At 40.2% G+C, this 21,722-nt stretch overlaps 1 protein-coding gene across 1 annotated transcript in view; it reads left to right on the forward strand.

Moving 5' to 3' along the window:
* Nucleotides 1–14,830, forward strand: part of il34 (interleukin 34) — a 33,105-nt gene extending 18,275 nt beyond the window's left edge. Inside the window, exons 3-8 of the mRNA XM_061076929.1 lie at nucleotides 2,732–2,835; nucleotides 4,231–4,308; nucleotides 4,591–4,668; nucleotides 7,694–7,801; nucleotides 8,629–8,812; nucleotides 12,337–14,830. Of these exons, the coding sequence (XP_060932912.1) occupies nucleotides 2,732–2,835; nucleotides 4,231–4,308; nucleotides 4,591–4,668; nucleotides 7,694–7,801; nucleotides 8,629–8,812; nucleotides 12,337–12,386 (602 nt within the window). The 3' untranslated portion in view covers nucleotides 12,387–14,830. The remainder of the gene's footprint in view (nucleotides 1–2,731; nucleotides 2,836–4,230; nucleotides 4,309–4,590; nucleotides 4,669–7,693; nucleotides 7,802–8,628; nucleotides 8,813–12,336) is intronic.
* Nucleotides 14,831–21,722: the final 6,892 nt, after the last annotated feature.

Consider the following 21,722-nt stretch of genomic DNA (forward strand, 5'->3'; position numbering starts at 1 on the left):
CCAGAATTCTGTCACTTTCTTAAACATCTTTATGAATTTACGTGTTGTGAATGATTGTGTGCAATTTGAAGCAGATCCAAGTATCTTAAGTGAATTTAAATGTGGTTTCATAAGAGGAGTGAACCAGTTCCAGTTCTAGTTATAAATACATGCTTATGTAGAAATTGGTAAAAGGGGTAAACTAATCTATTTAATTTAGATGTGGCTTTCATGGGCCCTGGCAGAGGACTCTGCTCTCTGAGCGCCCTTCTAGTTTGGGATTTAGTGGAAGAATAGATAATTATAATAGATCAAGAACAAAATTAATAACGTATCTGATCTTATAGTCTAGCAGATTTAATATACTCACAGCATGAACTTGTCAATGTTTTTTTTTCCTTATTCAATTATTTGTTTTTGCATAAGGTTCAGTTTTGAGAAATATATTGTTTTATCCTGTAAATGTGTTAAATGGCAAGACAAGCATGTTCATGTGAGGTGAGATGCAAATCCCTTTTATTCGTCTTTTTCAGAGCAGTTTATGAGTCATAATTCAGTCCTAAACTATAAATGTGGCAGCTTGTGAGAGACAATTACATTTATGAGAAAAGTAAAGTTCCAGTATAGTCAGTTTAAGGGGAAGCCATCACTCATTGTCTCCTCACATTTATTTTCCTGCTGCAAAATAAAACCATATTAATTTAAAATTCTATCTAAAATATCAGGATCTTGATTTTCATTCATTTCAAAATAACTTTTTCGATCTTCCTTCTTCCATTACATGCAAAAGTGTAGAGCAAACCCTGCAATTTTCAAAGGAAGGTTCCTTGGGCAAGAAACCGTAACCCAAGCTGTGCTGTCCTGACCTCCTGACTTCATCCAGAGGGGATTGTGCGAGAATGCAAATGTCCGAGTCAGTGTTTCCTGCAAGCCTCCTAGTTAAAACCCCAGAGCCTGTCCAAGTTGATTTCAAAAGCTGCCGGTCAACTGTTGACTCTGGTTGAACTGTGGGTGATGCAGGCTCCAGGTTTTGTGTAGAAATGGGACTCCATGAAATCTTAGTGTCAGTGTGTCCCATCAGCTCAGTTGAGAGCAGGCTCTAGGCTTTACAGGACAACCTCTGTTTCCCAACATCTGGTTTCATACATTTTTGTAAGACTTGTTTTGTTGAGAAAGTTTCCCTGACATACTATTATTGAAAAGAGATGCCAGTCAACATCGTTGAAACCTTGTCTTACTTACACAATAACTGAAACATGAAGTAAACTAATAAGTGAAACTCTAATTTGATTATCTTCAAAGTCAATCACAGGCTCTTGGGAGCTGTCACAATAAGTTTCTCTGACTGTTTTTATTTTTTTTACTTAACCCTCTCCATAGGAGACCTTACACTGGGGCTTTCTATTCAAAAACAACGTCTGATGCTGTGAACTTGTAGTTTTCATGGAATGTGAAACGATACCAAAACACATTTCTGTGAGATTCATAGAACTTTTTATGAATCTTTCGTAAAATCATGGCCAGAGGGATTAATATCGTTGGTATAATGATCAGTAAATTATGTAAATTACGCTTGATTTGGGACTGTAGTTCAAATCAAGAGCTTTCTTACTCCATCTTTGTGGAACTGACAAACTAAGAAAATGTTAATTGTATTATATTATATTTCAGGACTTTCCAATGTTTCATTATTCCATCATAACCTGCAAGAGTTTCTGAAGAAGCGAGTGTAGCGTGCTGTGCTGCCAAAGAGGAAGTGAATTCATGACAAGTGTAAGCTAGTTATTAGCGTCTCGCATGCAGCGAGCTTTCATGCGCACGCCAGAAAAAAGACATAAAAAGTTAATGGATTTTTTTACGGCCTGCTGCCTATGTGGCGGTGCTGAAGGCCAGTTCATTAAGAACCAGAGAGAAAATCGGTTAGACCACCAGGAGATATGTCAGTCACTGATGATGAAGTCTGAGGTGTTAAAAGTCTGCTGTCAGAGGGTAATTGTGGGAGAGGAATTAGAGCGAGAAAGAAAATCAGTCATCAGTGAATATGAATCCCTGAAAAGAGTAAATACTGACGGCAGTAAAGTGATGAACAAGAAGCCATGTAGAAGGAGTGTACCTGATTGAAGTACTGAAACAATTCCCCATCTGTCTGTGATAGACGGACATAAAAGTAGTATGAATGACTCCCTAGCCTGATTATCTTGAAGCTTTCTGGAAATCTGACCCTTGTGTGTGTTTTACCAGTTAGGATTAAGGCTTAAGGACACTGAGTCAAAATAAATGAAACAAAGCTCAAGAGACATTCGAGAGAACAAGCTGTTGATGTGTGTGGTGTCCAGGTGATGTTCCCTACTGACTGGTGGGATTCCCTGACTTGTATAAGTCGCCATGAGGTCGACCTTTGTGCTTTTGAGTCAGTGGCGTGACTGACAGTCCCAGAAGGGCTCAAAGAGGAAGTGCTGAAGTTAGACTTCGAGTCTGAATGATTATTATCAAAGCGCTGTCAAGCCACAACACAAGCATAGAAACTCCCTGTGCACATACACGTGTTGCACACAACACTGATTTACTGAGGTTTGGCAAGTCAAGTAACCCCATTACTCTATGTGTTGTAGCCAGAGTGTAAAACAGAGACAGACCCAGTCCATATGTAGACTGTGAGCATTTACTCTGAGTCCTGGCACGTGCACGGCAGTTTTACGCTTTGTTGAAAAATGAAAGTTCATCCGTCTATCCGTTGCTCTTGTCTCCGTAGGCCTGTGTCTGCTTGAACCTGTTCTGACGGCCCTGACGCCAGCCAGCATGTGCACGCCCTTAAAGACGCTCAACGACAGCCTCAGCCACAGGCGACGGTACATGGTGAGAGAATGATGAAATGTTTGTAAGATTTTCTCCGTGAAGGCGTTGTCAGCTCAGCAAGCGCCCCCAGTTGTGGGAATGTGAGTGGTCAGTTGTCATGACTTCTGACTCAGGCCTGTTATCGCACGCCATGGCGTCCCCCAGGTGAGATCCTCCTCCTCCCCTGGGGCACGTTGACCAAGACATAAGCAAACTGTTTAAATGGTTCTGTTTAAACGGTAATTATGGTGATTGAGAAAAAAGGGAAGCCACCTGTAATCTTATTAAACAATTGTGTTTCATTATGAGGATTGAATCTTGAGTCTTGATCGAGTTACAGCTGTGTCACACCCACCTCGCCAGAGAAAACATACCGCAAAGAACGAAACGAGTGCAAAACTCTATGCACCTTTTTGAGATTTTCTGTTTTCCATTTTACAAACTTTCAAACTTGCTGTGGACCTCTTCTTTTGTTTCCTGTGTGAAGCTCTGTGCTGTGTCTGTCCATCCATCTCCCCAAGCATCCATCATTTCATCTCTGAAGTTCCTTTGTTGCACAAGCTTGTCCGTGTCTGAACTGTTATTTTTTTTCATCTTGCACTCAAAATATACACTTTTAATATATTAGTCTGTGTTTGGTATTGACCCTAAAGCCAAGTGGACAATAGAAAACAAAAATAATAACAATAGTTACAACAAGAAGAAACTTTACGACATAAATTGAAACATCGTTTTTCATTTCAATTGGATTTAAAGGAGGATTTGATCAATTATAAGATCGTACGAAGATACATTTAAAAAAAAGAATCATCATCAAAATAGAATAAACAAAGGCTGCTAGATCCTGACACCATAAAGGATTTTTATAAAGACTGTTGACGAGACCGGGCCACTTCAGCCCACCCCTGGATACGCCCCTGTCTGGCTCATTCCTAAATTCGGGTCACTGTCAACATCACTTCCTAGTGACTTAAAAAAAAATATCTCTGTCTGGTTAAAGTTTTCAAAACTCAACTATTCAGGATTTTTCATATTTGCGGTTTTCAAACTCTGATAACAACAATAAAACCTCAGTTGGGTTTTCAGTTTTGATTAAGGATTAATTTGTACCTTATCAAGTAAACTCCAATAAACTGCTTTCAGCAATTATAATCAAACATCATGTTTGTACAAATAAAAGTACTGTAATAAAAGATGAATAACTTCAAATTTTGTTTCCCCACACGAGGACATGACACAATGGCGGCTTTGTGTCTTACTGAACTGGATTTGTGGGCTATGAAAGAGAGTGTTTTATTATGTTCCAACTAATTTGAAAACATTGATGGATCATTAAGTGTGCAAATTGATCATTTGATGAATAAAACATTAATGGCTTTGTAATTTTTCTCTCCCTTATTTTTAATTGTGTTACAGAAGCACAACTTCCCCATCAACTACACCATCAGGGTTCATCAGAAGGAAATCTTCAAACTGTCAAACATCCGCAGAATGGTAAAAATGGTGACAAGCTTTTACCCTTTGAGTCTTGAGTTATTGACTCTCTTCCATTTCCTGCCAGAGGACATGGTGCTAGTCTCACAAGTCCAGACTTGAAGCCTTTGGCTTTATTCCACAATTAATCTGGAGATCTGGAGACATCAGACCATAAAACTTCCAACTGAACCTGAGCCATCAATAATTAAATTATTTTTACATCATCCTCTCCTCTCCTCCTCTCCTCTCCTCTCCTCTCCTCTCCTCTCCTCTCCTCTCCTCTCCTCTTCTCCTCATTAGAAGTTGCAGGTGGAGGGATTGGATGAGCTGGTTCTCCAGAGGCTGTGGTTCCAGGTCAACCAGGGAGTGTTAAAAAAGGTACGGCAAAAAACACACAACAATATTTATATGTTTGACCAATATGTATTTTTGGCTTCCAATATTAAGGAGTAGAAAAGATGAGATGTCGTTATCAAATACTTATTACAAATTAGTTGTAGATAAACAAGACTACCCAAGTACAACCAATTATAAGAGCTTGATTTAAGTGAATGAAATGTTTTTGTACAAAATGTAAACTCTTATCATTTTAACTATCTTTTCTGAACAGGGTCTGTTCATCCTTTGAAATATAAGTTATCTGAGATCCCAAAATCCTGCAGACAAGTTATAAACTGTTGGACTCAACAATATATTGCACTTGTTACTGTGAATTTATTGTATTATAAACAATTACAACTTTGTAACTAACTAGTCGTGTGAATTCAGTTCCTTTAATTGCTTAATTAGAAGAGTCAGATCTGTCCTTGGCGTGTGGTCGTTGGCGTCGGTTCCTCAGAGAGACTCATTCAGAGCTGACTGTCCGATGACCTGGAGCTTGCATGTTGAGCCCCTTCCCTGTTAAGTGGAAACGCAGAGTATCATTAACCGTTGGAACATATTAAGTCGGTTAAATGCAGAACTCACCATTTCATGAGAGAACTCAATCCCGTCTTCAGTAAATCTGCTCGGATATCAAAGTCCTGACATGTGAAGTATTAATGACCCGGTTACTGCCATAAAATGCTGCGGTTCCTTTTATTACAACCTGGCCAATAGAATTACGCCGCTCACTAAAACGCTTTTTGTTTTTACAGTTTGTTCGAAATGCTCCTCGATATTTTCTATCGCCGCGAAGCTGCGTGCAAATTGAGTTATTCCAGTTCAAACTAAATAGTAACTTACAGTTTATCCACCGAAACAGAGAAAAAATATATTATACATGTTATTTATCATTTTCATATCTCAAACTGTCACAATATCAGCAAATCACAAAATATTACATATGGATTTTTGTTGAAGCTCCTGATTTGAACCTTGGTTCCACTTTGATAGTATTGATAGGTGCTTGCGTCTACTAATGTGATTGTAATGTTTGGTTTGGCTTTTATTCTTCATGTTTTTATTCATGATGTATTGTAAGGTATGTGTAGAATTTTTTGATATGAGATAGATAATGATTTTAAATACAAATTATTTAACTAAAGTAAAGACACTTAAACAACATGCACACCCTCCTTCACCCACTTTTTGCCTTCAGGTCAAAACTAAACGAGCAAGTGCCACTCACATAAGCTGCTGAGAAACCTAATGAGACGTGTCCCCCCCGCAGCTCTTTGTTGAGCCCTCTTTAACCTCTGGTATCTAACCCCTAACCCCTAACCCCTAACCCTGCATTAAGTAGGGACTAATTGCATATAACCCCCAGTTATTCAAAATGACAACACCCTCAAATCACAGTTGATGCCCACTTAACCTAATACTGACTCATTTAGAGCTAAGTGAGTCTCATGGTTCTTCGCAGTCGCTTGCAACACACCAGGCTCTGTGGACAGTAATGCACTCAGAGGCTGACCACCAACTTAATGAAATCAACCCCCAAAAAAGCTAAAAATATCAATTTCATTACATGTTGGATCCAGCAGGAATTCCAAGATTCAAGATTCAAGACTTTGTAGTCATGTGCACAAAAATTACATTCAGCAATCGCTGGAAATGAAAGGCTTCGGTCACAGGCTCTCTTTTGGCAATGCTTGAAATATTACGCAAGCAAAAAATAAAAATAAATATAGAGTTTCATATTAAAAATTAAAATTAAAAAATATAAACCCAAACAAAGTTGTGCAATGGGCAGAGTTTAGAGGAATTTATTGCAGATTTGAGGAGTTTAAAAGTGTTATGGCCTGGGGGATGAAACTGTCTCTGAGCCTGGTGGTGCTGCGGTCCCGTCGGCCAGACGGCAGCAGGCAGAACAGTTTATGGTTTGGGTGATAGGGATCCATAATGATCCGGTTGACCTTCTTCCTGCACCACCGGGTGTAGAGGTCCTCCATGGATGTCAGCTCCGTCCTGGTGATGTGCTGAGCAGATCACCTCCCTCTGTAGAGCCTTACGCTGCACCTGTAGAAGTTGCAGAGAATCCTGGAATCCATGTTAAGCCTCTGCAGCCTGCGGGGGAAGAGCCGCTGTCTGGCCGTCTTCCTGATGGAGTCTGTGTGCTCCAGGTCAAGTCCTCACTGATGTGACTCTCTCCACCTGGACCACACAGACTCCATCAGAAAGACGGCCACAGACAGCGGCTCCAAAGAGAACAACGTTATTAATTTTAGGTTGTCAATAACTTCCTATTAGTTATTCTATGTGTGAAAATATGGAAACGCAACTGCACTTAACAAGAATATTTCCCTGAGCTACGTAAGAATGTTAGCCTGTAAACAAGGCCCACCTTTTACCTACAGCGATGCCCTGCAGGCTGCAGATTAGTGTTAGAGGGTCCCGGTCTTTCCCTGTCGTGGGAAACAGCTTCTGTGAGGCTGTTGCTCGTGGGCCTCTTTTGACCTTGAATGAATTTCCACTTCATCAGTTCATGGTAGCATTTAGCACATGATTAACGTTCCTCATAGCTAAACCACACATATTCCAAGTGGGAAGCCTAAGCATAAGCTGAATGGTTCTCGAGATGTGCACGTCACATACAGACAGACGTTTCTAGAATTATTAGATAGAAGACACTCTAGATGTCTTTATACTGTCATTCAATGGTTAATAGTGTGTGAAATGCAGCGTAATTTGTCATTATGAACTGGTTTTGCTAACCATGGCTAGCTCCTGTGCAACTTGAACGCTATTGACTCGGGTAATTCAGGTGTGATGTCATTCCAAGGGCCAAGAGCCTCTCTCCTTCCCGACCTCCTTCAGTTTTAGATCTGGGGTTGAATCTCTCTGGTGGTTCTTGAGATGTGCACGTCACATACAGACAGACGTTTCTAGAATTATTAGATAGAAGACACTCTAGATGTCTTTATACTGTCATTCAATGGTTAATGTTGTAATATACTAACCTAAAGACTTATTTAAATTTCAGATCATCCGACAGATGGCAGAGAGACATCCTTCGCGGCCGTACACTGCTGAGCTGGAGCGTCGGTTCAAGGATGCTGAGGGAGTCTTCGTGGAGTCGCATCCCGCCGAGGTGAGGCAGAGGTCACGGGTCTGCACCACAGCTGTAATCACTTCCTCTGCAAATCAAGCAATTCAATAAGTGAATCAACTTCCCCCAGACTCACAGGGTCAGAGGAGATTTGGCAGCAGATGGATATCACATTGATTCTATTTATCAATACAGGGAATGAATGCCCTCATCATTAGAAGATTAAACGAAGCTATTTATGACTCCAAAAAAAAGTTAATTGAAGGTGAATTTAGTAAACGCATTGATCATTGAGTGAAATGCGTAAGAGGGATTTTTTGCCAGGTACTGACGACTGGGATGCTTTTTTTTCGTCTTTCTGTGATTTTGACTCTTCTTCACTGTTATTTGATCAAAAAAATCGAATGTTCCGGTGCATTTTTCAGTATGAATAAGTCCAGTCTAAACTCTGAGTCGCTTCAGGACAGAGGTCACGGCAATAAAACTTCAAGGCCAGCGTCTTAACGTCAGACATGGATAATCGAACAAATACAATTCAGATCCATTTACCTACAGATGTTTTTATCAGGCATCATCACCCCATAACTCAGGTTTAAGCAGAGAGTGAGTTTGATGTCGGCAGAGACAACAACATCAGACGTTCTACATTTGATCCTAATTTGTTCTTTTCTTGTGGCGTCCCATCGTTATCTCAATTTTTGGTTAAATAAATAAGCAAAGTTGAAGAGGTCAAGGACGTGCAGCTCTTCCATTCATCTCAATTGTCTCAGCTGTCCATCGTCCTGACTCACCTCAGAATCCTGGAGCAACATTAACAAAAAAAGCTTTTTATCTTATCCCAATGACAGTAATCGTTCATGTGTGTGTAGGTGTTCCAGAAAGAGCTTCCAGAGACAATCCAGGACATTTGGGATTGTTTAACAGAGGAGCCTGAACGAGTGCCGGAGACCAGCTGGAAGTTCGCTTCTCCGAAATCCCTCTTAGACAACTTCTGCCAAACCATGTACTGCCTCTTCAGCGACTGCTTTGCCAGCAGCGGAGAGCAGCAGGACTGTGAGTACAACTGAGGAAATGTAACAGCAACACGTGGCCTACAGCTAGAAATGTTTAATCCTAATGTGACTGCTATATAGTAACCGACATTTTGATACAAATGTGAAAACTTGTGAGGACTAAACATGTTGTGAAACTCACACAGGTGTAATTTTTTTACTCTTCACATTCATATTGTTGCAGTCTTTTGGGTTTCTCTCTATATTATTGAAAGGTGCAACCCTTGCTATGCAAAGAGCCTTGTAAGAAAGTGTGAAATGAAGAAAACAATTTAAAGGTCCAGTGTGTAGGATTTAGGGGAAATTGATCTATTGGTATAAACTGAATATTACTAATTTTAAGTGTCAGTTTAGACGTGATTCAAATTTATTGGTACGCACAAAAAACTTTTGTTTCTGAGCCCAACTGTGATGTGTTAGTGTCCTCTCTGACAAAGCCAAGCCTTTGGTGTTTCAGATGCATTTGGACAAATCCTGGAGATTTACAAGTGATACTGATTTTAATCTGCAGACGTACGAAAACACATTTATCACTGGATTTAAATTCCAGACACACACACACAGATCATAGAACTAGACGATATCTCAGTCATTTTTACATCTGGCTCCATGAACGATTTACAGCACATCACAGAATCAAGGGAATGGACCAAATATGTTGTAGAAAGGCACAGTGGAGGCTGACGGGGGTTAATAGTTTACAATTTAAATGCAACAGGCCTTGTTTTCAGTCTGTTGGGACATTTTAGGTGCATTATTCATCTGAAAAGGAATTGCATTAAATTATTTTGCATGACACGCATTATATTCAGCCCCGGATCTAAAAATCATATCCAACACAAGCTGGTTTCCGAGGGAAGCTCTGTGGTCTGAAGCAGCCCCCTCCCTCTTGGACGTTGCTCTACTACTAGTGTTTTTTTTGGGGGGGGAAACCTCATCATTTGAGAAGTAGACAGCTACATAAAAAAACTGAGCAGTATTTACAAAGTAATATATAGTATATTTAATATTATGACTTTAAAAATGTTTCATACTGAAACAGTAGTGAAAACTGAACTCTAAAGTTTTTTACTAGACATTCAGTTATTACATTTGTCGTACACAGAGTTCTGTCCAATGACTGTCTGTGGTGTTAATGTGCGTGAAATGCAGCGTAATTTGTCATTATGAACTGGTTTTGCTAACCATGGCTAGCTCCTGTGCAACTGGAACGCTATCGACTCGGGTAATTCAGGTGTGATGTCATTCCGAGGGGCAAGAGCCTCTCTCCTTCCCGACCTCCTTCAGTTTTAGATCTGGGGTTGAATCTCTCCTCTGAATGGGATCTGTTTTTCCCCCAGTTTCTGGACATGGGTGGTTCTGAGTCATTGTCATCTCCATGCATGGGTTTCTAATGGATTTCTAATGGGTTTCTAATGGGGTTCTCCCTGTGCAACAGCTGTTTCTGCTCATCCCGATATTGTAGTGACACCTTCTCCTCTGACATTTTCATGCTGGATTCTCAGTACAGAATTGATGCTAAAGCCTTGAATTCCAGAACTGGAGAATTTGATGGCCACTTTCCCAATTCGTGCTTCTTGACTTCTTTGAGCTTCATTCTTGATGCCTGTTTTCCTGTTAAACTCAACACCACTAACAGTGTATCAAGAAAGATGTTACACAGATGTTTTACAGATGTTGCAATGTGCTGTCAATGCATTTTCTAGATGCAACATTATGTATGTTAACATCTGGAAAATGTAATATCACTCCATTCCTTGAAGAAACATCTCTCTTGTGGGTTTTAAGTGACAATATAAGAAGTAGCTCACAATCTTTTGAGAATGGAATTAAATCAACACTGAAAGATGGTCATGAAAACTTTCTTGGGTTTTTTCCTTTGCAAAACTGTCATTGTTCATTGTAGAAAATACACAAGTCTCAAAAACGATCCCAGAGGATAATCCATCACACCCTTGTCTTTCTTTGAGTCACAGTTTGTTCCAAAACCCAAATATCAATCACCCCTTTGGCTCGAGGCAAACAAGCTAATTTATGGCCAAAGTTAACACTCTTGGCTTCTTTGGAGACAAAAAGTCTCCCTGTCCTCAGCAAAAATCGAATCGTGTACTTCGTCTATAGAATTTAATTAAGAATACTAAATCCTGGCGATGAAAGGGATACACATCTACGATTTATATACTTGTTCTTACCCTTGTCGGGGCAGGCTTGTTGGTTTGGTTCCTGCTCCTGCTGCCTGTCACTCTTAGGAGGAAGTCCATGTTTGAGTGACATACCAAAGCCAGGCAGTAAGATACAATAGGATTTCACAACAATAAACTATTCATACTAAGTGTGTGAGGTGAGCCAACGACTAAGCCAAGACAGAGCCGGAGAAATTACCATGCACTCTTTGCAGTGTTGTGATAACAACAGTATTGGTCAACCATATAATTAGTCAAACTCCTCAGTCAGTTGAAGGAGCATTTAACGTGCACGTGTATGCACATGAACAGGATTGCACCAGTTCTGAGGCTGAATCCCTCGTCTCAAGTAGAGTGAAAACCTCACAAATCTATCTTTTTAAACTCTTGACCCCAAAAAGGTTTCTGTTGACTATTAGAACTGCATGGGAACAGGGGGCTAGATTTTCACCTTTCAGGGGACACAAGCAAGATACATTCCTCTTTAATATATGTGCACGTCATCCACTTTAACAGTTCAAAGTAGTAAATCACGCTCGTATTTCTGAAAAAAACGTCTTGGAATCCACCTTGAGGTGTGAAAGCAGTCGTGTGTGGTTTCTCAGTTGTGTGAACATTGTGTGATGTGGGGGAGGACTGCAGCTCTGTGGCAACACCACAAACATTGTTAAGCATCTGAGATTTGATAACGATACGATGGGTTTATACGGAGGCGGCCTGAAGAAGAGGAGGTACACAGAGGGAGCATGTTGCTACTGGAATCGTTTATCAGTGCCACTGGTCATGGGAAAGTGATTCACGTCTGTCAACACTTCAGTTTGAGTTCCAACAACAGGATTCTTAAAACCCACATTCAGATAAATTAATGAAATGAAATAAATATATGCTACAACAAATAACTACAAAAATCAGGGCTGCAGCTTTTGAGTTGAGCTTGAAATCCACAGTTCGGTTTAGACCTTGATTGTTGAGCCACAGTTTGGGTTTTGGATTAATGAAGTTAAAAAAATGCTCCTCACTACTGACTTTAATGTGCCTGTGGAGTCTTGAGAATCAGGGTAATTATCTCTCTTGAGATATTTAAACTACTTCAACTTGTAGCTGTAAAAAGTGTGGTATGATATACCTTAAGCTGATGATTTGATTTAAAAAACTGTTGTAATGTGTTATATCTACACTTTAAATCTAATAATAATTTCCTGATTGAGATGAGTTATAGAGTTAATTGGGAATTCAAAGCAAGTTTTTTTTAAAATTAGTAATTACCTATTAATGTAGGCATATGAGCAAACATATCGTGTTCCTTGACCCTTAATGGATTCTCATCTTGTCTATTTCACAGACTGTGGCGTTTTACATCGGAAGAAAGGCAGGAAGAAAGACGAAAGCTGAGAAGAGCCGAGTGGGGCGCAGGCCCTGTGGATACTGACTCGGGATTTGTATCATTAGCTGTCGGGTAGAGGGGTAAACGGACGACCCACAGCGAAACAAGACATGAATAAGTCTTTCTCAATATCTACCAAAGAGGGCCTAGATTGTCTGGACGATCCGATGGAGACACTCCATCAATCAAAGCAGACTGAAACAATAGGCACATTAACAGCATTCATATTATTTTGTGAGCATTTGGACTCTTTACTTTACATAAAGTTCATTTTGGAGTAAAATCTCCAACTACTTCCAACTCTTTTGCCACTGAGGAAGCCCAAAGTGGTTTTATCGCTTCATAGCATCTCAGACTGATGCTGTAGTATTTGAGATTCCAGCTTTGGAAGATAACTATTCATACGGACTTTACTGATGTATGATCAATATATTCGATATATTCTCTCGTAAAGTGGATTATTCAAGAAGGGGAGTGCAGCACAAGCTCCCGAATTCAGTGATGGGTTAACTTCTGGACTGAGGACATCAATGTGGCTTTGCAAAATCTCTACCAACCCCCAAAAAAGGCCTGTGATGTGCTGCCCTGGGCCTGGATGGTCCAACTCAGAGACCGGACCAGAGGCAACAAGAGAGACTACACATTGGATTGCTATTGGATTGAAAAACAACCGAGTTTGTACCCGAGACCGACTTCCCTTCTCTGTTTGCCCCATCACATCATGTGTATGTGAACTGAACTTCAAACCTTTAGGCAAACTGTTAACTACTGTTTTCTCTTCCTTCTTCAATTGTTGACAATGCATTTCTTAACCTACAGCCTACATTTAAAGTGATATTCTACCAGTGTGCCATAGACCCAAACTGCATAATCAAAAACTGTCAAAAACGTATTTATTTCTATTTGTTTATCGTGTGTGAGTGAGAGCTGAACCCAGAAAAACTACAACAAACGATCACCTTCCTCCATCCGAGCCGTGCATCTTCATATCTACTGTAGAATATAAATCCTGCTACTAGATTAGATTTTTTTCTTAGATGCAAACAGATTCTAGAGAGTTTGTCGTGATAAGAGCCGCCGCCGGTGTCTATGCCTTGTTAAAAAAATATCCTGTGATCTCAGCAGCGGAGTTAGTAAGCCTAAATAATGCGGAGGATTAGTTGCTGTTGTGAATGCAGAGAACCTCATGTGTTGTGCAGGTGTGAGAGGAAAACTCAGGGTAAGCTCTGGACCCAGTTCTCCAGACTTTACCCGCAGGTAAAAACGGGTTTTGTTTCACTCATATTCATCAGGGTGTTGACCCAAACCAGTCAAGAGACCCATGACCTAATGCACAGAAAATGATGGTCGAGCACCTGTTTAGTCAAGGTTGAGTTAGCGAAACAAATGTGATATGGTTATTCTCATTCTTACAAAACATCAGATCCCCGAAAGAGGAAGTTAGGAAATTTACTCAGCTTTTCTCAGTCATTGTTGTCAAGAGCTGAGGACGTTCACTGCTGAGTGGATCAACAGATCACCTGAAGGCCCTCTGCAACTGTCGAGGTTGGAATGCAGCCTTGATCTTGTCTCGTTACTTGACTTTTGTTTTACATTCCTCTCATGGATTTTACATTCCTCGCGTGATTATCGATGATGATGAAGGTGGAGGAATAATCCGATTATGGTAGACGGTTCCCGGTCGGCACATACAGAGCAAATTTGTCTGGGTGGTGTGGTGTACAGGAAGGATTTAGTAATTATAGAGGACACTGTCTGCCTTTTGAAAAGTGTGTAGGAATACAATTTTGCTCCAAACAAATTCAACATTGCAATGTTTCACTAATCTTCAGGTATACATTTGAGTTGCCCCCAAGACTGCAGTAGGAATTCACTTGTTTTTGTGAAAGTTACAGTTTCAGTTCATGCGCTCACTCCTCATGTCACATATGATCTACGTACAAGCTTTGCAAGTCCAATCGTGTCACTCTTAAGACGGGAGAGTCATGATGTTAAATTATTACCATATATATATATATATATACAGCATTGGGCTAAGCAGCTTCCATGCGTTTCAGGAGGCAAAACAAAAGAAGCCCTGTTATGATGTAGAAGATAAAAGATAAATATTGGTGTATTTCTTTAAGTGCAGTAAATGTATTTTTATTATACTTTATCGATCATATGTAACCGTATGGTTGTCTTTTCGTAACCATAAGATCATTTTAAGGTGTATTCAAAGATCCTTCATTACAAAGATGAAGTGATATTTACTACCTGACTGACTGGCAACAACAGAAAGATGATAAACTACAAACACAATGATGGTTGTTGTCTGTGGTCTGAAGATATGTTTAAGAAACAGATGTTTTTATACACAAGATATTGAATTATTTATTTTTTGGAAATGTATAATGTTACGTGACAATTCTTTTATGAAAGAAAATTAAAAAACACATTTTTTATCAACTAATCCTGTGTCCAGTCAATATTAAAGAGCCATTAAAGACATTGTTATTCCACTGTGTTCAGTTGTCTTGCATATTAAAATGCAGGTCTTTCAATGATGTGTTGGTCATATTCTTTCTTTTAAGTTGATTATCTTACTTTGTGAAGAGTATATAAGGTGAAAATGGAGAATAAGAGAGAGAGACTATGTACAGAAAGAAAACACCTTAAATATATAAGTTAAAGTTGTAAAAAGTGGCTAGCAATGTCAATTTGAACATTTTCAGCATCGTTTGCCATGGAGAAGACAAAGTCAAGACCCTCACAAAACCATGTGCCTGTAAAAAGACGTCCTCCTCGATGGCAAAAGCAAAAAAAAACGATCTCATACCAAAGACCCCACAGTGTGGCAGGAATGCTGTCTCTAATAACTACCAGCACACCTTTTAAAGTTGGAATCAGTCCTATTCACAGAGTGGGAGCCTGGGTCCTGGTACCATTTGAAGACCCTCACTCTAAATCCAAACAACTGTGCTGCTCCTGGGAACCAGACCAGGCTCAGCTTGTTTTGAAAAGATGTTCCACCAGCTGAAAACAGAAGTTGAGTGTAATGACCCAACAGACACAAGGCGGAGAGAGAGCAACCAGGAAAGAAAGACCCTGACTGCACCCTACCGCCCCGACTGAGAAATGCAACAATGCCCGTCTTCAATGGGACTGATTTACACGAAATCCAGAGATGTGATGCCAGCCATGCTCAGAGAAATCAATGACATGTGGTAGCTGCGAAAGACCTTCAGCAGATAAAAGACGTGCATTAAAAGAGCATTGACGACTTCAGTGAGACCACCTACACTCTACAGAACTTAAAACACCAGTCGGTCAACAAGCCAGGAGAGGAGCCGGGACACATACCGAGCCAGTGCAGGACAAGAATCTGCTGCTGGTCCACAGACACAGCCTCTCAACCCACTCCCTCCCCTGGCCCCTAAGCCTTGGGTGAGATACCCCAACACCTTTTCCCTCCCTGCTGACCAGGATGACTCTTCCGCTACACACTAGACCTAGCTAGTGTACCAGCCAAGCTAGAACCACAGGTGGTGCTACAGAAGGACTCCAACCTCCTCTTTTGCCAATGTGTTGTGTCCAAGAACCGCAGGACCACTGGACAAGCGTCAGAGCGGCGAGATTCCCAAGGTTGTCCTGAGAACATTGAGTGATTTGGGAGAAACCATTAAAGATGCAAAGGTCTTGCACTATACCTGAGCTAAGACACAGGCCAGGCAGCGACTACGGCTGCAGTGTCCTCAGGCTGAACTCTGAACCCTAGAGTGATCGTTAAGACTAGAAAAGTGCCACATAAATCCAGTCCACTAACCACAAGGATTCCTGACCACCCATTTCCTTGAGCAGTGACAACATGAACAACTCCTGTGTCCTGAGCAGAAGGTGGAGCGAGCGGATCATTGTCTTGGAATAGCATAAAGACTGGAAACAGCGAGAAATCTAAATCTAATACCCAACAATTTCTTGGTCAAGAGCAATAACTTCCTGGTGTTGTCTTTAACAATCCAGGGACAATAGCCACTTGAGAGCAGCAAACTGTTGTTTTAAGGGTTTAACGAGATATAAAATATTTGCTACGGAGTTTAAGAGGTTGTGGTTAGTGGATTTCATTAGATTTGGGCAGAGCTATATGCTACCCCCCCCGTTTCTAATCCTCATACCGAGCTAAGCTAATCGGTTTCCCGACTTCAGCTGCACATGAAAGCCGTATCAGCCCTATCATCTGTTTCTCAGAAAGACAGGGAATAAATGTATTTCCCAAAATATTTAACAACATCTTTATGCACTTTGTTGCGTATAACTGAAACATATAGTTTTTACATATTTCAAAAATGTTAGCCAAAGATTTGAATGTCTTTCAGATAAACAAGCTGCTCATGAGATACATGTCTATGAGTCTATGTGGAAAGAAGCCAGATAGAATCAGTTAAATATGGAGAGACAGGGCAACAACTTACAACTCGTAATCGTATAGCATGTGCACACTGCAACTACAGCTGCAACTACTTTGTATGAACCTCTTCAAATAAGTGAAATATGAGCGTGAAGCGGTGCTTAAGCTGAGAAAAGCCGGTCCCTTGGATCATGCTGAATACCATGTGGAGAGAGTAAAAGCGAAGTGATCCATAACCATAAGGAAGGAATGTGGTGAGAGACACTAACTAATATTCATACAACATAATCCCTGTGGGCTTTTCCCATTCCCATGGCAGGAAGAAAGACTTGAGACTGAAAGAGGAGAAGGGTTGAGGGAGCTGAAGGTCCTGTTAATACTGATTAGGGATTAGAATCACTGCCTCCCCACCCTTGCCTCCAGCCTCCGGCCTCCCCATCATTTACTCTGACCTTGCTATTGTCCTGACTGACCCACCCATTCACATACCTGTATCCACTTATCATCAGCCCTGCAGACCCTGGACCTAAAATCTTCAGGTGAGCCTCTAGCCTAACTGAACAGACTGGGAAATTTGGGTTTTGATTTTCAAAATAAAATCTCTGGCAACCCAATGGATGTATAGTCCATGCCGGTCATGGCCTTTAACATTCCTCGGCTTACCAATAGAATACGCTATGAAAAGTATCTGTGTAAATTGATTCTGTATGAGACCGTACAATGTTTGTAATGTTTGCATTTTGCATGTGAAACATTTGATTAAGATGATCAAGTCAAGCTTCAGTGACGCAAATGAAACAGAGCTTTTACAGGGAAAATGTTTCCAAATCTGTTTTTGAGATAGTTTAGGTTTAACAGTGGCTTGCCAGGGAATGCCAGTGGTACACCTGGGAATGTTAGTGGGCAGCCGAGCATTGTGAGTGACCAGCAAAGTCAGTAACACACCCATTCAATTTGCCAAGGTAGGAATGTGAGTTATCCACGAGGAATGTTGTTTTCCTGCTAAGTAAGTTATCATCCAGTAGGTCAGTGAGATACGAATGTGAGTAACTTCCCCATGGTCACGAATAATAGAAATGCGAGAAGGTAGCTCAGAGATTGACGAAGAAGAAATACCCCCGTTCTCTCAGTTACCAAAGCCAACTTATTGTCAAGCTCAGTGTCTGCATTCAAGTTGCTTTCATTTAACCCCCTATATAGTGGCAAAAATTGTACAATCAAATAAAAAGAAATTAGGAGCACAAAGGATTTTAAAAGAATGAATAAATAAAAAGAAGCGCGCAAAGGAACAAAGAACAAATGTTAAAAGACCACAAACCAGGTTTGGGACGCAAAATGTAAAAAAATACAATGTTTTAGCCTTTCTGTTTAATTTTCCCATACACGTTGAGAACTTAAATTAGTTAACTAAGCACAGTGAAGAATGGGGCACTGCTATGGATGGTATTTTCCCAGAATAATCACTGAGAGCAATAGAACACATGGCATGTATTTTTAATGACATTGGAGACATGTGGACAATTATAAAACAAATGCTAAATGGCTTTGGCAGAACAAAAGATTTCTGGGTCTACTTCAAATTTGAAACTGCAGAAAATCCCTAACAGGGTGAATTGCTGATTTTAAATGGGTTTCTTTGACTTTGGGAGCAACAGGACAAGTCAAATGAAAGGGAAATGGGCTGTCTCCCGAGGCAGGATCAACATGTTTAAAACCAGACTTTCTGTCAGGTTATCCTACAGATTATGTGTAAAATTTCCAGCGGAGGCAGAGAAGGTGAAGCCAGAGGGGGAAAAAAATGGAATTTCTGTGAAGAGTTTATCATAAGCTTCTCTTGAAGTAATAATACTAAGAGACATACTGGTGAAGTTTCAAGTGACCTCAGACCTCAATAAATCATCAACAAACGTTGGTCTACTGCCAAAAGGGATTAGAACCCTGTTATTCCTCAGTAAAGAAGGATGTGGTGGCAAATTGTAGGAGGAAATAACTCCAAATTCTCATTTAAGCAAGTGTTTGATCCCTCCCACCTTGTAAAATGTAAATCTTCTTCGAAACACAGTTAAAGACAATGTGAAGGTCAATTTTTCAATGGACCCTTTTAACAGACAATGCAACAAAATAATTTCACAGAACCACATAATAATCCCTGTTATTCAGATTTTATTGAATTATTGAGATAAATAACTTGTAAAACAGAAAATTAAAATGTAGAATTTTCTGAGATAATAGTATATTAATTAATACACTGATAACTGTGCTCGTAAAAGGTCTGCAATTCCAATGGGAGGATTGAATGCAGCTCGTACAGATTCAGTTTGAAAGATTACAGAATAAAAAATGCTAACCCTAACCCTAACCCTTTTTATTCTGACTTAACCCCCAGTGGCCATTTTTCATTTGTGAAAAACAAGCCGTCAATCTTCGTTGACTTTGTTCTTTGAACACAAACCACTTAAAGTGTCTGGCACTTGACCTTGACACTGAAAAGGCTTTCAACGTTCATGATGGAAGTTTAGTGTGACCGTTTTTATGCTTGAATGATGAAGTCATAGGATGTCTTAAATCCATCACTCCCCAACTGCCCAGATCAAATTAAATGGCGGTGTCCTTTTGAGACCTCCCTTCACACAAATTATGGAACCACTCTCTCTCGAGCATTTAAAGCAGATGTCAAACTAACAGGAATTCCAATTAAAGAAGCAGATCAAATGACCTGTCTGTTTGATGACGACTTTATTTTTACCCCCACCAATTCAGACTTGAGCTAGCATCAAGTCCTGCCATGAACGCTTTGTTATTTCTATTCAGGATTTAAATAAAAGATACAACTTAGGCTTTAAGACCTTAAAAACATCTGTGAGTCTATCTAATGTTAATAGTTGCATACCTCCACCAAAGCCCAACAGTGCCCTTAAAGCGCCACATTTAAATCCACAAAATCCAGGTTCTATATTGGATCTTCTTTTTTTAAATATGCCTGATTATCTTGATTGAAATCCCTGCTTCTTTGCCCTGACATCTGTGACACAATCGTTATGTTAGGGAAAACGATTAAGTAAAAATCAATCTCCTTTGTCCGGATCTATGACAAACTTCAATGGCTTCTTTCGTGGCCCATCCGTTTTGAAACATGTTCTCATAAACACGGTAAAAACTGCTATTTGCCTTTTGATAACGTCGATAAATTTAAAAATTCACTTTTTGCAAGGAAAATTACAGAATGATAGTGATAATAAAATAAACATATATTATGCTCAAGAAAAAACAGTAAATGAAGCTACAGGGCCCGGACATCTGTGCGCTCAATGTGTGATGGTTGAGGTCACCAGTGTTGAGCAAGTGGAGGACACTTCAAGCAAGGGGGGGGGGGCATGGTAATTAGTTGAACTTCTGAGGGCATAATAAATAAAAAATGACACTTTCCAGTTTCACTCTGTCAGAGTCCCGTCTCAGATGCTACATGGTAAATTGTCTGTATTGATTTAGAGCTTTTTGAAATTACCTACCTGTGAAAGCTCTGCTTGTGTGAAAGTTACAGTTTCAATTGATGCGCTCACTCCTCATGTCACATATGATCTATGTTCGAGCTTTGCAAGTCCAGTCGTGTCTCTCTTTAGGAGGGAGAATGATGATGTTAAATTATTATGATATATAGGTATGGGTCTGACAGCTCCATACGTTTCAGGAAGCTAAACAATAGAAGCTGAATATTGGTATTTTTCTATAAATGCAGTGTCTTTATTTGCTACACTTTATCAGTTGCATGTAACCATAAGAGCCTTTTAAGGTGTGAACATTTTCTTATAATAAAATTTAATACAACAAAGTTGATATTACCTACAGCTGATTGCTAACAATAACAAGATATATTTATGGATAGATAGATAGATAGAAGAAAAAAGAAGACATCAAAGACAAGAGATCATCATCTATGTCTTATCTGCTGTGTAGACAGTATCACAGCAGTGAGACACCAAGTCAGGGGATGTCCACTACCTTAGACACTGGTAAGTGGAATTTTCCATAACAATAGATAGATAGATAGATAGATAGATAGATAGATAGATAGATAGATAGATAGATAGATAGATAGATAGATAGATAGATAGATAGATAGATAGATAGATAGATAGATAGATAGATAGATAGATAGATAGATAGATAGATAGATAGATAGATAGATAGATAGATAGATAGATCAAGACAGACAAGACAGACAGACAAGACAGACAGACAGACAGACAAGACAGACAGACAGACAGACAGACAGACAAGACAGACAAGACAGACAGACAGACAAGACAGACAGACAGACAGACAGACAGACAGACAGACAGACAGACAGACAGACAGACAGACAGACAGACAGACAGACAGACAGACAGACAGACAGACAGACAAGACAGACAAGACAGACAAGACAGACAAGACAGACAGACAGACAAGACAGACAGACAAGACAGACAGACAAGACAAGACAGACAAGACAGACAGACAGACAGACAGACAGACAGACAGACAGACAGACAGACAGACAGACAGACAGACAGACAGACAGACAGACAGACAGACAGACAGACAGACAGACAGACAGACAGACAGACAGACAGACAGACAGACAGACAGACAGACAGACAGACAGACAGACAGACAGACAGACAAGACAGACAGACAGACAGACAGACAGACAGACAGACAGACAGACAGACAGACAGACAGACAGACAGACAGACAGACAGACAGACAGACAGACAGACAGACAGACAGACAGACAGACAGACAGACAGACAGACAGACAAGACAGACAGACAAGACAGACAGACAGACAGACAGACAAGACAGACAAGACAGACAAGACAGACAGACAGACAGACAGACAGACAGACAGACAGACAGACAGACAGACAGACAGACAGACAGACAGACAGACAGACAGACAGACAGACAGACAGAC

This window comes from Limanda limanda, chromosome 8, assembly GCF_963576545.1.
Source record: "Limanda limanda chromosome 8, fLimLim1.1, whole genome shotgun sequence".
In the NCBI taxonomy this organism is placed as follows: domain Eukaryota; kingdom Metazoa; phylum Chordata; class Actinopteri; order Pleuronectiformes; family Pleuronectidae; genus Limanda; species Limanda limanda.